General features: G+C 39.8%; 1 protein-coding gene across 2 annotated transcripts in view; it reads left to right on the forward strand.

Moving 5' to 3' along the window:
* The window catches only part of LOC129899713 (arginyl-tRNA--protein transferase 2-like), a 29,837-nt gene continuing 13,286 nt past the window's right edge, over nt 1-16,551 (forward strand). Inside the window, exons 1-5 of one of the 2 annotated variants that reach the window (XM_055974743.1) lie at nt 1-180; nt 253-507; nt 1,439-1,477; nt 1,976-2,126; nt 8,652-9,797. In XM_055974743.1, the coding sequence (XP_055830718.1) occupies nt 345-507; nt 1,439-1,477; nt 1,976-2,126; nt 8,652-9,797 (1,499 nt within the window). In that variant the 5' untranslated portion in view covers nt 1-180; nt 253-344. The remainder of the gene's footprint in view (nt 181-252; nt 508-1,438; nt 1,478-1,975; nt 2,127-8,651; nt 9,798-16,551) is intronic. The other variant, XM_055974744.1, reaches the window with a different exon arrangement.

Raw genomic sequence — 16,551 nt, forward strand, 5'->3', positions numbered from 1 at the left:
GTTAAAGAATGCACCTGAAAACAGCAAATCATTCAATTTCCTCTAAAGGATTTGAGATATTAAGGAAAGAAGTGCACAGGAAGCACGCAATAAAAGTAAAATCGACAATAGGCATATTCCATTGCCAATTGTTTTCTTAACGGGGATATCTCTGAAGGAACCATTACGACTTGTTCTACGGTTAGCAATTCCGCTAATGTTTATCTGCCTTATAACATCGAACCGAATCTAAACTAGTTTTGTATTTCGCAGATCAATGACAGCAGAATTATCCGGTTTCCTTGGTTTTGCTCTGTAATTGCTATAAAACCCTAGAAATCGGGGTGATTGAATAAAGATCTAAGATGTCTGACAAAAAGAAGATGAGAAGTGAAGCCAGCAGCAGCAACAGTAACTGTAACAGTAATAGCATCGCTGGTGGAAGCGATTCTGTGGTTGTTGATGTTGGTCGCCGTAGAAGCTCATGTGGTTACTGTAAATCTGGTGGTCCCACTGGTATCTCACACGGTAATCCTTAACACTTGTTTCTATTTCTTTACTTTACTCCATGTCGAATGTGAAAAATGATCATTGGGTTATGATTGAAATCTTGATCGGAGGATTTTGATATCTTTGGAATATGTACCATTATGGGAATATTTAAAGACCCAAAATATTAATGAAAGAATATAGTTGTAGTTAAACAAAGTGTTGCTTAATTTAGACATATTCTGCTTTTACTCAAGTTATCTCAGGCTCTACAGTCTCTCAACATCCAACAACAACAACCAACAACATACCCAGTGAAATCCCACAAGTGGGATAATAAATAAATACGATTTGAACACAGGAGAAGCAAAGGGATACACACCTATAGGTTTTTTGTTTGCCAGGGTTTTTAATTAGTTTGGTTAGTAATTTGTTTGTCAGTGCTAGGACGTTTGTAACTTAGAGAAACACTAGTTTTAGAGAAATCCTAATTTTTCCTGAAAGACTAATGATTGAGTAGCCCCAGGGTTTTGGTTCACTGATAAGGACACAATACATGATGTGTGATTTAGGCGCATGTATGGGCTCAAATCTAATGCAGAAAAAACCTGAAGTTTAAGTTGGGAGAGGGAGAAGTGCAGCCCATGCTTTCCACAATTTTCATCCTGTGCGCCAACTGGAGTTGGGGACAGAAGCGAACAGGGTATTTTTTCATTATATGAAAAAGAATTCAAATGATTGAGTATTGAAATGAAGTTGACTCAGAATATAGCAAAATGGATGTATTTTTTCCCCAACTTTAATTAAGTCATGACACTAAAAGAAAATGAATCAATTGAATATAAATTACAACACTACAGTACAGCGGAGCACTAAATTAACTCATAATAGGACATTTGCACTAGAAGTGCATGAACATACCAGAACTTCAATTGGAGCTTTTTCCTAAATTTATATGCTTGATTTGCAGGATTATGGGCACGCAGTCTGACAGTTGATGACTATCAAGGTTAGTAATTAGCAGTCATTCATACTGCAGCACCCATATTTTTTTTGTTTATTTGAACCCTATCTCTAATTGCCTGAGACATGGGATTACCTGATATTATTAATTTACCTTGTCCTTTCCCACAATGATAGCTAAGGCATTGACACTAGTGGGACGTTTAGTTCTGGGCCATTAGGTAACTTGTTTTCTTTCTAAGAGAATACAATGACACCATATGCTGCTTTACGTTATGTCATTGCCTTCTTTATGGATACCCATATTACAGTACTTATTGAGTTTAGAATTTGTATGCTGTAATTTAAGTTCCATAAGCTATTTAAAGACTTTGTAGCACATGCAGACACAGCATCTCTTCTTGTTGAGAATGACACTCTCCCATGTATATTTCATAGACGCAACAGTCTGTCTTTCTCATGTGATTCTGGTGGATGCTTTGGATTTGATGAATTTCCTTATCTATTTTGTTATATTGTTATATATTGGTTTTCCATTTGGTAGCTCTTCTAGATAGAGGATGGAGAAGATCTGGCTGTTTCTTATACAAACCTGAGATGGAAAAGACATGCTGTCCATCTTACACCATCCGTCTCAAAGCAAATGATTTTGTTCCTTCCAAAGAACAACACCGAGTACTGAAACGAATGCAGAGGTATCTTAAACTTTCCCCTTTTCTTTAAGATCGATAAGTTAATACTAGTTAAATTTTGTTCTTGCGAATAAAACACCATTGATAAATGAAAAGCTTCTAATTAACTCCGGAAATGTCTAGTATTGTGCCAATTCAAAGGATTATGGTTTGGGTACCACTAATGATAATAGTGGATAGATGACAGTCTCGCTAAATTGTTTTATACCTTTTTTCGGGTTTGAATTGGAATCTTAACTCCACGATGCTCTTTTATTCCACGGATTCACATGGGTCACACAATTTTCGAGACTAATTTCCACTGTATGGTGGTTAGACCGGCGTTGTTATATGGAGTAGAGTGTTGGCTAATAAAGAACTCTAATGTTCAGAAGAAGATGCATGTTGTGGAGATAAGGATACTGAGATGGATGTGTGGACACACTAGGAGTGATAAGATCAGCAATGAGGTTATTCGGGAGAAGGTGGGAGTGGCCTCTGTGGCAGACTAGATGAGAGAAGTGATACTGAGATGGTTTGGACATGTGCAGAGGAGGGGTGTCGACGCCCCAATTAGGAGGTGCAGGCGGTTGGATTTGGGGGTTATACGGAGAGGAAGGGGTAGACTGAAAAAATATTGGGGAGAGGTGATTAGAAAAGATATGGCGCTACTCCATATCACCGAGGACATGACCTTAGATAGAATGGAGTGGAGGTTGCACTGAGGACATGACCTTAGATAGAAAGGAGTGGAGGTTGCGGGTTAGGGTAAAAGGCTAGTAGGGATAGAATGATGCCTTGCCTTGTGCCAATTTAGGGTTGGTTGTAGGCCTAGGAGTGCCATTATAGTTGTGTTGTTATTGCCTTTGATTTTCACATTACTTTGCTTTCGTTATTGTTCTTGTCTTGTAAAAGTTACATCGCTTTTTTTTCCCATTATGCTATATATTGTTTTTCTCTCTTACTTGGGGCTGTGACTTTTGAGCCGAGAGTCTTTCGGAAACAGCCTCTCTATTTTCGTGAGATAGCGATAAGGTCTGTGTACATCCTACCCTCTCCAGACCCCACTTGTGGGATTTCACTGGGTATGTTGTTGTTTTTGGAAATTTCCTTGCTCATTAGTCATGTGGGACTGTCTTTTCTGTAAGTGTGTGTTCAAAATGCATTTGAGAACACAGGAAAGGCTTCTAACTCTAAGCAATTGAGTGGTCATTGTGAAAACAACTGTTGTTGATTGATGGTTCATCTGAAAGTAGGTGGTCGTGTTTCCCCTGCTTCTGAAGCTTATATACGTTTTTCATAATTATCCTAATATCCTCAGGGAAGTTCTTTTCTTTTTATAGATTTGTTTTCTAGGATCTGTCATTACCGTGCCATATCACGTTTATGGACCATAAGGTGCTAATGGTGTACTACACTTGGACACTCCCATGCTTTAGCCATTGCCGAACTATGAAAGAAAGCTTGGACAGTTGGCTTAGTAACTGAGTTGCAGTGTTTATTTGATGCTCTTGGGCAGTGGTGGAGCCTGGAATTTCACAAAGGGTGTTCAACTATTGAATAATTAACAATTTTTTTTGACAAATGAATGCATAGAAAATTTTAAAATCAAAATACACAATATTAGTAATTGAATTTTTTACGAATGGGTGTACCAATTTTTTTTTAGAACTGTGTAATGTTTAGCTTTAATGAGTTTATATTTAATATGAAGTAAAGGGACAGAGAAAAAAATGAGCAAAAGAGAATAGGCTGAAACCACATTTAGGCTTCCTCTGGCGACGATAACAATAACAGCGAGACATAAAAAGGGAGAGCAGAATCAGAAGAGGGGCTTTTTTTAGCCTTTTCACTTTCAATTTTTGCAGTAGATAGAGACTTTTTAGGCGTGAACAGTGTTTCCGGCGTGAATTATTTGTAAACAGCCATTTCTTCTTCGTCTTTCTTCTTCAGCAATTTCTAAACAGCCAACAGATATTATTTGTTCTCTGCCAGGAGAACTTTCAGATCCGGATCCGGAACTACTTCTTCTTCTTCTTTCTTTTTCTTTTTCTTTCCTTTTGCTTGTTTTCCAACGAATACCTCCAGATCTGTTCAGATTTGGCCTAGATCTATTGATTTCCGACGTCGTCTCGCGGTTTTCCATTTTTCCGGCGTGAACAGTGTTTCCGGCGTGAACAGTGTTTCTGGCGTGAACAGTGTTTCCGGCGTGAATCAGGTTCTTTTCAACTGGAGTTGGTACCTCCGGTTTACCTATATTTTTGTTCATACACTTATCGTTGCATTTTGCTAACTTTAAATTTTTGAATAACTTATTAATTCCTACGTATTTTCATGGCTTTAGATAGTGATGGTAGACTAAGGTCATGTTCTCATTCAGGGACGGGGTCGGGGACGAGGGTAAGGAGGGGTAAGTGGGTTAAAGCCTTAAAGGAGCGTCTAGACTGAGAGTTGGTTCTTGGAACATTGGAACGTTAACGGGCAAATCCATAGAGCTAGTTAAGATTCTAAAGAAGAGAAAAATTAATATAGCTTGTGTCCAAGAGACCAAATGGGTAGGTTCTAAAGCTAGGGAGGTAGACGGGTATAAGCTTTGGTTTTCAGGTAGATCGAAATATAGGAATGGGATAGGCATTTTAGTAGACAATGATCTAAGGGATCAGGTGGTGGAGGTTAGGAGAGTCAACGATAGGATGATGTCGATTAAGGTGATCGTTGAAGGAAGCACATTCAACATTATTAGTGCTTATGCGCCACAAGCGGGCTTAAGAGAGGAGGATAAGAGGCGCTTTTGGGAGGATTTGGACGAGTTAGTGGGAGGTATACCACCTACTGAGAAGCTTTTCGTGGGAGGAGATTTCAATGGGCACATCGGGTCTATTTCAGGAGGGTATGATGATGTGCATGGAGGCTTTGGCTACGGGGTCAGAAATGGAGGAGGCATTTCACTTTTGGAATTCGCAAGAGCTTTTGGGTTGGTCATAGCCAATTCGAGTTTCCCAAAGAAGGAAGACCACTTGGTAACATTCCATAGTTCGGTGGCTAAGACTCAGATAGACTTTTTACTCCTGAGGAAGGTCGATAGAGGTCTGTGCAAAGACTGTAAGGTCATTCTGATAGACAACCTTACAACCCGACATAAGCTTTTGGTGATGGATTTAGGGATCAAGATGATGAGGAATAAGAGGGTTGGGGATGATCAATCTAGGATCCGATGGAGGAGTTTGACCACTGCAAATGCCCTGGAGATGGGAGAGAAGTTGAAGGTCATGGGGGCTTGGGATAGTAATGGGGATGCGACCAGTATGTGGGATAGGACGGCTAGTTGTATTAGGACTGTGGCAAGGGAAGTGTTGGGAGTCTCAACTGGTAGTCGTAGTCGGCATCGAGGAGACTGGTGGTGGAACGAAGAAGTGCAAGAAAAGGTGGAAGCAAAGAAGATGGCGTACACAAAGTTGATAGAAAGCACAGATGAGGTGAAGAAGTGGACGAATATGGAACTTTATAAGATAGCGAGAAAGGAGGCGAAGTCGGCGGTTTCGATGGCAAAAACAACAGCTTTTGAACGCCTTTATGCTGAACTAGAAGAGAAAGGTGGGGATAGAAAATTGTTCAGGTTAGCCAGGGTGCGGGAGAGAAGGGCACGCGATGTAGACCAAGTGAAGTGCATTAAGGACGAGCATGGAAAAGTATTGGTAGACGAGACCCTCATTAAACAGAGATGGCAGTCCTATTTCCATAAACTATTGAATGAGGAAGGGGACAGAGACTTTGTGTTGGGAGATTTAGAACATACAGGGAGGCGTCGCGATTTTGGGTATTGCAGGAGTATTAAGGTCGAGGAGGTTAAGAGTGTCGTTCGTAGGATGCGCTGGGGAAGAGCAACCGGACCTGACGAGATTCCTGGGGAATTTTGGAAGAGCACGAGCTCGGTAGGTTTGGAGTGGTTGACTAGGTTATTTAATGTCATCTTTAAAATGGCAACGATGCCCGAAGAATGGAGGTCGAGCGTAATGATCCCTCTATACAAAAACAAAGGGGATATCCAGAGTTGCAACAACTATAGAGGTATTAAGCTACTAAGCCATACTATGAAACTGTGGGAAAGAGTGGTAGAGATGAGGGTGAGGAGAGACGTGTCTATTTCAGAGAACCAGTTTGGATTTATGCCGGGACGTTCAACTACAGAAGCCATCCATCTTATGAGGAGACTGGTGGAGTAGCATAGGGAGAGGAAGAGGGACTTGCATATGGTATTCATCGACCTAGAAAAGGCTTATGATAAAGTCCCAAGAGAAATACTATGGACATGTTTGGAGGCTAAAGGTGTACCTGTGGCATACATTAGGGTGATCAAGGACATGTACGAGGGAGCCAAAACCAGGGTAAGGACAGTAGGAGGGGACTCAGAGCACTTTCCAGTGGTGATGGGGTTGCATCAAGGATCAGCTCTTAGTCCTTTTTTATTTGCCTTAGTGATAGATGGATTGACGCGACAAATTCAAGATGCGGTGCCATGGTGTATGCTTTTCGCGGATGACATAGTCCTGATCGATGAGACTCGCCGCGGAGTTAACGCTAAGCTGGAGGATTGGAGACATACCTTGGAGTCTAAAGGGTTTAAGTTGAGTAGGACAAAGACAGAGTACTTAGAGTGCAAGTTCAGTGAGACACCTCAGGAGGTTGGCGTTGAAGTTAGGCTTGGTGCTCAGGCCATCCAAAAGAGAAGTAGTTGCAAGTATCTTGGGTCTATCATGCAAGGCAGCGGGAAGATTGATGATGATGTCACACATCGTATTGGGGTAGGGTGGATGAAATGGAGGCTCGCTTCCGGAGTGCTATGTGACAAGAATGTGCCACCAAAACTTAAGGGCAAGTTCTACAAAGTGGTGGTTAGACCGGCTATGCTGTATGGGGCGGAGTGTTGGCCAGTTAAGACTTCTCACATTCAAAAGATGAAAGTTGTTGAGATGAGAATGCTGAGATGGATGTGTGGGCACACCAGGAGCGACAGGATTAGAAATGAGGCTATTCGGGACAAGGTAGGAGTAGCCTCGGTGGAAGACAAGATGCGGGAAATGCGACTGAGATGGTATGGACATGTGAAGAGGAGAGACATAGATGCCCCAGTGCGGAGGTGTGAGAGGCTGGCCATGGATGATTACAGAAGAGGTAGGGGTAGGCCCAAGAAGTATTGGGGAGAGGTGATTAGACAGGACATGGCGCAGTTACAGCTTACGGAGGACATGACCTTAGATAGGAGAGTGTGGAGGACCCACATTAGGGTAGAATGCTAGTTCATAGTCTCGTTATTCTTCTCTATTCATAGGCGTAGTAGTGCATTACGATCTCTTGCGCTGTGACTTCTGATTTCTGTTATTTCTGTTATTATTTATTACTTTCTATGCTTTGATTACTCTATTTTACCTGTAATGCTATCATTATTTATTTAATCGTTATTTGTTACTTGTATTTATTTATTTGTATTTATTTGTTATCTATTCGTTATTTGTTTGTTGTTTTTCTCATAAAGCTTTTAATTTCCTATTCTTATCTAACATTTTTTATGCATTTATGCTTTTACTGAGCTGAGGGTCTCCAGGAAACAGCCGTCCTACCTTGGTAGGAGTAAGGTCTGCGTACATTCTACCCTCCCCAGACCCCATGTTGTGGGATTTCACTGGGTTGTTGTTGTTGTTGTTGTTGTATAGAGACTTTTTAGGATATGTTTGTTAGATTTTAATTAAGCAAATATTTTTTTAAAATTGACTACTAGTACTTTTATTTTTTTCTTTGGAGATTATATTGTTAGGTCTCTAATTAAGAACTATTTTAATAAATATCATTAACATATTTATAGCACAAAATTAATTACATGAGATAAAAAATAGATCTAAAAATTAATTAATTATTCTCGTATTGAGGGATCTATTTTAATCCTCAACAATTTATTTATTTCTCTTTCATGATTCTAATATCTTAATGAGCAATAAATTAGTAACGGATGATAATGGATTAGTGTTGCTAATATGAAAATGATAAAGATAGAGAAAATACGCTACAACTGCTGGGAATCGAACTCCCGCAAACACATATAAAATCCTTTTCTGAACACCCGAAACCACTAGACCATCTGAGCTAGTTGTTTCAAGGATGTTCAAAATGTTTTTTTATAACAATATGAAATCGCATTTTACCAATATACACAGGATAATTTTCCGATGAAGGGTGTTCGCCTAACCACCCTTGGTGACATGTAGCTCCGCCCCTGCTCTTGGGTTATAATGTGTGTGTGTGAGAGAGAGAGAGAGAGAGAGAGAGAGGTTAACTGTATTTGCAGTCCATCTTAAGTCGAAGATGCCAAACTAGAAGAATCAAAAGTAATCATATTTAGAGTTTGATTGTTGTTAATATCTAGTTCATTAATTCTAGTGTGTAATCTGTGACTCCACAAACATCAAAAATTTAGGCATGATCTTTGGCTATTTTGGCATTCAATTTTGAATTTTTTTTATAGATGATTCAGCTTGAAGAAAATTGAATGTTTAGGTTTCTGGATGGCACATTAGATAAAAGTTCAGATGAGTTGATGAATGCAACAGATACTTCAGGCAATTCACAAATCACTACCTCCAGCCAAAGTCGAAGCCTTGCAGTAACGAAGTCCTTGACAGGTAACCTTGAAGAAAAGTACAAAACTGAACCGTTGATCCCCCATATGGAAAGTCAGATAGATAAGGCAGTACATGTGTGCATTGAAAGTGGGGATCTTTCTTCTGATTTTAAGTTTCCAAAAGCCTCTGTAAAAAAGGTTGCACCTGCGAAAAGAAAGTTATCCACTGAAGGGTCAGAGGATCTGTTATTTACCAGCAGCATCTCATTCCAGATTGCAGCTACTTTAAGGCGACAAAGGAAAGGGGTTGAACATGAAAAATCATCAGAATTGGGGGCTGGAGAAAGGGGGCAAGCTGCTGATACCCCAAAAGTGATTGCTGCAAAACTAGCTGCCCGTTTAAACTACCTAGCAGAAACATTGGGATTATTAGTTAGAGCTTGCAATGGACATATAAACTTTTATTCTTCCGAAAGACAAGTTGATAAAGATTCCGTAGTCAGCAACCAAAATGAGTCGAAGCAATCCTCATCAGGAAGCTGTAGTAAAGAGAGCTTCTTATCAACAGAACATGAAAACCACGAGCTCAAAAGGAGGAGGAGGTTTGAGGTTCGTCTTAAAAGGTCCAGTTTTGATCCCGAAGAATATTCCTTGTATAGGAGGTACCAGATAAGAGTGCACGATGATTCTCCTGATGAAGTCGCTGAGAGCTCATACAGGACATTTTTGGTTGATACACCCTTAATATTCGTTCCCCCGTCGGGGGACCTTACTGTCCCCCCTTGTGGCTTTGGTTCTTTCCATCAGCAGTATCTGATTGATGGACGGCTAGTTGCAGTTGGTGTCATAGATATTCTCCCCAAGTGTTTGTCAAGTAAATATTTATTCTGGGATCCAGATCTTGCGTTCTTATCATTAGGTAAGTATTCAGCCCTTCAAGAGATAACGTGGGTTACACAGAATCAAATACATTGCCGTAGTCTCCAGTACTATTATCTGGGTTACTACATCCACTCCTGCAGCAAAATGAGATACAAAGCAGCATACCGACCTTCTGAGCTGCTCTGCCCTTTGCGTTTTCAGTAAGTTTGTCTTCTGTTTTAGATTATGAACAGAATTGTTTATTTGAGATGAAGGATAGTGCCCTTTTTTTCTTTTAAAAATTTGTTATTCTGCTATCTATGTTTTAGGTATATTGCTAGTGTTTCTCCTGTTCTAGATTTGCGAGTATTGTTTTTAGAGAAAGAAGGGTGCAGTGTCTTGAGTTTCCAATATAAGTTAATAATTTTGGCCTGGTTCTGTTTAAGCAGAATATTTGGTCCATTTTTCTTGTTGCTTATGTAAAACTAGCATTTTACTGGTGCCTTCGGTGAGGACATTTTCAATTATCCTCATTTGCTTGAATTGATTTCTATAATTTTTTAAAGTAAGAAGCAAAAGAAAGGTAAAGAATTATGGTAAGGAGCAATTTTGTGAAATATAGATGATGGCTGAAGTTTGTGTTAGAGAACAACTTAAGTTATCGAATCTTAAGCACTGTAAATATCTGAACTACTAATTTATAACATTGAAATAGAAAAGGGATACAGAGTCATTAGTTGGATATTTAAGGGATGTGACTGGGGTAAGTAAACACAATCTATTTGGCCAAATGGATAAAAGAGAGATTTTCCAAGTCTATTTGATGCTCCAACAGATACTCTTAAATCATAATTCTAATTATATAGTTTATGATTCCGCCCCAGAATTTTTTTTGAATTCCTTTTCGGTTTTCGAGTTCGCAACAACAAAAATCTATTTGGCCAAATGAGTCAAAGAGAGCTTTTCCAAGTATATTTTGATTTTGAAGTAGGTCCTCAGACTACTATACATAGGCACTGTCTGTTGATGGGGCGTGTTTATATATAAATGCACACATTCACACACACATATAGATAGATAGTAGTTTAGTAATGTGCTCACTTCTTATATCCTTTAAATCCCTTGCAATACCATTAATAATAGGGACATTATTTTAGTTAATCAAAGGCGGAGCTATCCACTTCTTCAATCTGACCTGTCATTCCCTCTCTCTCTCTTTCATTTCCTTTTCAAGTTGTCATTTCCCCTGCTGTTCCATTGACTAGTATAACCAAGAAGTTTCAAGCATACAAGCTTTGTTTTTTTGAAGCTACTATATACCACCAGGTTGGTAGCTTATTTATTAATATAATAGTAAAATAACCTCAAAGAAGAGAGTACAATTAAGGAGGGCAAAGCTTACCTTTACTAATCCTATTGAGGCATCAAGAGCCCTTACTAAACAACATGTAGAAAATACGAGCTAGAAAGAACTAAATATTCGATGATCATCACAGAGTTTATAGCATAACCCTGTGGTGATATTACAAATGAGTATACTTACATAATGATTAAATAGGAAAGCGAAGAAGGAGGAGTTATCAAGCTCCAATTTTCTTTTACACATGAAACAATTAAGGGAACCGAATGGCTCAATTGTAATACCTTGATGAAATTGATAATTGACTTCCTCGTCAAATCTGTCCAATCACGTCATTCTTCATCAAACCTTATTGGATTTATTGAATCATGTTAAAGTTGTTGACATTGTCACCTTTTGTTTTGCAAATCACATTGGTAAGTATCGCGGAACAAAATCTTCATTCACCTTACCATCCCAACTCTTCTTTCTTCTATACTTTTTTTCTTGCAACCTTGCCTAGGAGAGATAACTGTTTGTCTAGTTGCATTATCAAAAGTCAAAACATTGATCCAACATATTTTTTTTTGTTGAGAATGGTAAGCTTTACTTCTATATTATCCAGAGGTATACTATACCAAACATGTAGTCCCCCATCATAAAAGTTGTTTATTTACAGAATCCTAGTATGTCTAATTACAGCCAGTCAATTACATTAAAAACATCTTCTGTGCTGTCTATAACTACTTGTTTACACCAAAAATAGTAAAGGCCTAAGCAGTCTATCTTCTGTATATTGCTTCTTTTGCCTTCAAAACATCTTTGATACCTCTCTTTCCATATAGTCCACCAAATGCATGCTGGAACCATCTTCCATCTCTCCTCCCTCTTCCCTGCATTACCATCACTGATCCAGCTTCTTAGTACTTCTTTGATTCTCCCAGGATTTACCCACCTTATTTTCCTTGTGTATGAACATCTGCCACAATTGGTGTGTGCATTTACAATGCAGAAAGAGGTGATTGACTGTCTCTATCTGTTCTTCAAATAGATAGCATCTAGAGCATAGGTTGAATTTCCTCTTGTTAAGGTTTTCATGAGTGAGGACTGCTTCCTTTGCCAGTAGCCATGTAAAGTAGTTTACCTTATAGGGTACCTTGGTCTTCCGGATCATTCTCCATGGCCATCCTATCTCTTGAGTATTTGTTCCTGTCAAATCTTTGTACGCTGACCTGACAGTAAAAATACCCCTGCTATCCACCTTCCACACTAGTCTGTCCTTTTCTTCTGTCAAATTGAAATTTTGAGGGACTGTATTCTGAAAAAGCTGCTATCAAGGTTATCTCCCAGTCATTTAGGTTCCTTCTCAAATGGAGATTCCAACCTTGTCTTGTCCATAGATCAGCCACAGTAGCATCCTGAGTTTGGCTTAAATTGTATAGCTCAGGAAAAGTCTGCTTCAGAGGCCATTGCCCGCACCATATATCCTTCCAGAAGCCACCTTCTCTCCATTTCCAACCTTGCAACTTATTCTTGAAGAAACTAGTTTCCATAGGTTCCTGATGGATCTCCATACACTACAGTTATAAGGGGTTGTCACTTCCTCTGTCATCCATCTGTCCTGCATGCCATGATCACCTCTTTCCATAAAGCTTCTTCTTTAGATGCAAACTTCCACAATCACTTCATCATCAAACTTTTGTTGTGTATGTTTAGTTCCCTGATATTCAAGCCCCCACCTTTCTTACTTTCCAGTAGCTCCTCCCATTTCACTAGATGATATTTCTTCTTGTCTTCACTTCCTTTCCATATAAAATTTCTCCTAACAACATTTAGTCTATTAGTCACACTGGCTGGGGTAGGAAAGACTGACATCGTATATGAAAGGATAGAGTCCAATACACTATTAACCAATGTGAGTCTACCACCTGAGGATAGGTATTGGCTTTTCCAGTTTGCCAGCCTTTTCTCACTTTTCTCTATCACACCACTCCATATGCTCTTGGATTTGCTCTTAGCTCCCAAGGGCATTCCCAGGTATGTGGTTGGGAGTTCACCAACTTTCCCCCCTAGTTTTTTTGTCAAGTCCTCAATGTTTGGCTGTATTGACTGGATATATGAAACTCTTTCTCCAGTTTATATGCAGACCAGATACTGCTTCAAAAATGTTGAAGATAGCTCTGAAAATCAACATTTGTTATCCTGTGGCTCCACAAAACACTAGAGTGTCATCTGCATATTGCAGATGTGTAACCTCTAGATTATTGTCTGCTCTCTTTCCCACTTGAAATCCTCTGACCCATCCTCTGAATTTTTGTTGTATGTATTACATTGCTTAGTCCCTCCATGACAAGTATGAAAAGGAAGGGGGACAGTGGATCCCCTTGCCTTAAACCCCTATGGGAGGAGAAAACACCACAGGGGCTTCTATTTATCAGAATTGAGAACTTTACTATGCTGATACATTGTCTGATCCACCTGAGCCACCTAGAACCAAAGCCCATCCTCTGCAACATATTCATTAAGAACTCCCAATTTAGGTGATCATATGCTTTTTGAATATCCAGTTTACTTTTTTTCTTGAGAGTCCACACACTCATTTGCCACCAACACTACATCCATGATCTGCCTGTTCTTGACGAAAGCCATTTGTTGCCTATCTACTAACTTATGCATCACTCTTTTCAGCCTTTCTACTAGGACCTTTGCAAAGATTTTATATACTCCCCCCACTAGACTTATGGGTCTAAAGTCATTTAGTTCCATTGCCCTTACCTTCTTTGGGATTAAAGCCACGAAGGTAGCATTTATACTTTTCTCAAAAGTCCCATCCTTGTGGAAAGCCTTAAGAGCTGCCACTACCTCCTTACTGATGATGTTCCAGAAGTGGCTGAAAAAAGCCATTGTAAATCCATCCGGTCCTGGTGCCTTGTCCCCAACACAGGATTTGATGGCATCTACAATTTCCTGTTCTTCAAAAGGGGCCACTAGCATATTATTATCTTCTTCATTGATCACAGAACAATATCTCATATTCAGGTCAGGCCTCCAATCTTCAGTTTCTGAGTACAAGTTCTCATAGTACTCAATTACCACCTTTTTCACCTCTTCTGGTTCAGTCACTAACACCTCATTGACTATTAACTTGTCAATTGTGTTAACTCTCCTGTGTGCATTTGCTGTTTTATGGTAAAAAACCAGTGTTTCTCTCCCCTTCTCTTTGAGCCAAGTTGCCTGGACCTTTGTCTCCATGCTGTTTCCTCATGGCTTATAACTTCAAACTCTGAGATGAGTGCCAGCTTAGAAGCTATCCCCCCTTCCTCCAAGCTTTTTTTGTTCTTGTATGCTCTCAAGTTCAGCTAACTGATTTAGGACTAATTGTTTTTGTTGTTTCAGATTACCATTGGCAGTTCTGCTCCATTTTTTCAGCTTGTCTTTCAAGACCCTTAACTTTGATACCAGGATGAAATAAGGTTTGCCATGGAAATTGAAAGATTCCCACTAGCTTCATATTCTGTCATTGAATCCTTCCGTATTTAGCCACCATTTTTCAAACTTGAAATATGTCTTGGACCCCTCCCATTCTCCAGTGTAGAAGTATTGGAGCATGGTCTGATACCACCCTCTACATTACTGATTGTTTAATGTTCCTGAAGGTTGAGTCCCAGTCTTCTGATAACAAAAATATATCAAGCCGGGCAGCTGTGGTGTCTATCCCCACTCCTCCAAGTGTAATTTCCCCCAGCTAATTCTAGGTCCATCAGTTTCATATCCTCAATGAACTCTGAGAATTGTGTCATTGATGTGTTGATTCTGCTGCCATTGAACTTTTCATATGGATCTCTCTGTATTAAAGTCCCCACACAGCACCCAATGGCCATTGATTAGACCTCTGGTTGCCCCCAATTCCCACCATGTTTCCTCTCTTTCTATTCTGTCGTTTTGGTGCATACACACTTGTGATGTGCTAGTTGAGAACATAATTCATTCATGTTAGACTACAAGACATTGAGTATTTCCCTACACTGATGGCCATACCTTCCCAAATTCTTTTGTCCCACATTATGACTATCCCTCCCTTTGTTCCACTTGCCTCCAATTGCACATGATCAACCCATCTGCTGCCTCATATTTCTTTGACATAGTTTGTAATTTCCCCTTCTAGCTTTGTCTCCTGGAGACATACTGCATCAGCTTTACCCTTTTATTAACTTTTTCTTTTAAAGTTGGGCCCCCTCTGGCGCCTGCCCCTTCACTTGAAGTACTCCCGTGCCCCTCCACATATTCTGCCGACAGGGGTTGTGAAACCCTTCCCCAGCCTGTCTTTGGATAATGCCCACGAGATATTTGCCCCTTTCCTCTCTCTTCTCCTCTGATACTCTCACTGTCACCGGAGTTTCACACCACACCAGAATGGTGTATGTGAATCCTTCACTGTTCACTTCTATTTCCTTGGGGACATCTCTGCCCGTCCCCTCTCACTTTAATTCTGGCCCAGTGGAGATGATCTTTTAGCGAAGTCTCCTCCGTTTCAATATATCCTCCACAACGATTCCCGATTTCCTCGAGAACCTTTTTGGACCATAGATTCATGGGTAATCCTAGGATCCTAATCCAGGCCCAGTCTCTCTTGATTTTTCGCCGGCCAACATCCAATGGTTGGTTTCCACCAATCAAGATCTAGCTTCATCCTCTTCCAGATCCATTGGCCCGTCACAACATGCTCTACCACTCTCCTTGTCGGAAGTTCAAACAAGAAATGCCCATCGTTCATCGCAAAGATTTTGACTTCTATTACTGATTTTCAGGAATTGCAAGTCCATCTCCTCACGTCATTCAAATTGGGAATTTCTTGTCCTTTATTTTGGAACTTTCCAACGACGCATCTACTCAGAATGTCATTCACCTTTTGTGTTGTTTCCCCGATCATATTTAATGTTGTTGGTTGTGTTTTGGATTTTCGCCGTCTCAACTGACTTCGTCATCCATCTGCCGCGATGAAAAGCTTCTTTATATGATTTCCCCTGTTGCACTTTTTCTTTTCTGTCTATTCCTTGTGCTTTAGCAAGTTTATAAATGAAACCAGCTATTTTGTGTGCTATGTTCCCCCAACCCCCTTTGTTATTAGTTTCAGGTGTAATAATGATTGATCTATTCTTACCCTGAACTGCAATGAAACTGATGTATCTCCCCTTCTCATTGTATTTAAGAGTGCATTAAAAATCCGAAAAGTGGTCCTTCATGTTCCACCTCTTAAGTGTCCTCCCCTGTACTTTTGAAGCTTCAATAAAATATGGCTACCAACCACCTCAGGACTTTAATGCTAATTTTGATTCTTCTCATCTGGTATTGGCTGCTCTCTACCCATTCGAACCATACTTCTGCTCTTTTCTTAAACCTTGTGATCTCATACGATTTGAAACCTGCGTTGTAGTAGATACACTAATCTAAAAGGTGATTTTTCTTAAAAGCTACCAGACCTTGGTTTTCGTGCCTAGGAGCATTGTAAAAATTAACATCCAACATATCTTCCTCACCTTCCTCAAAGATATACTCACCTTGTAGGTTAGAAACTTACTTGGAGAGAAACTGAGAAAGTACTATTTCCACCGACTTGTAGTTTCTTAATAGTGTTA

This window comes from Solanum dulcamara, chromosome 8, assembly GCF_947179165.1.
Source record: "Solanum dulcamara chromosome 8, daSolDulc1.2, whole genome shotgun sequence".
In the NCBI taxonomy this organism is placed as follows: Eukaryota; Viridiplantae; Streptophyta; class Magnoliopsida; order Solanales; family Solanaceae; genus Solanum; species Solanum dulcamara.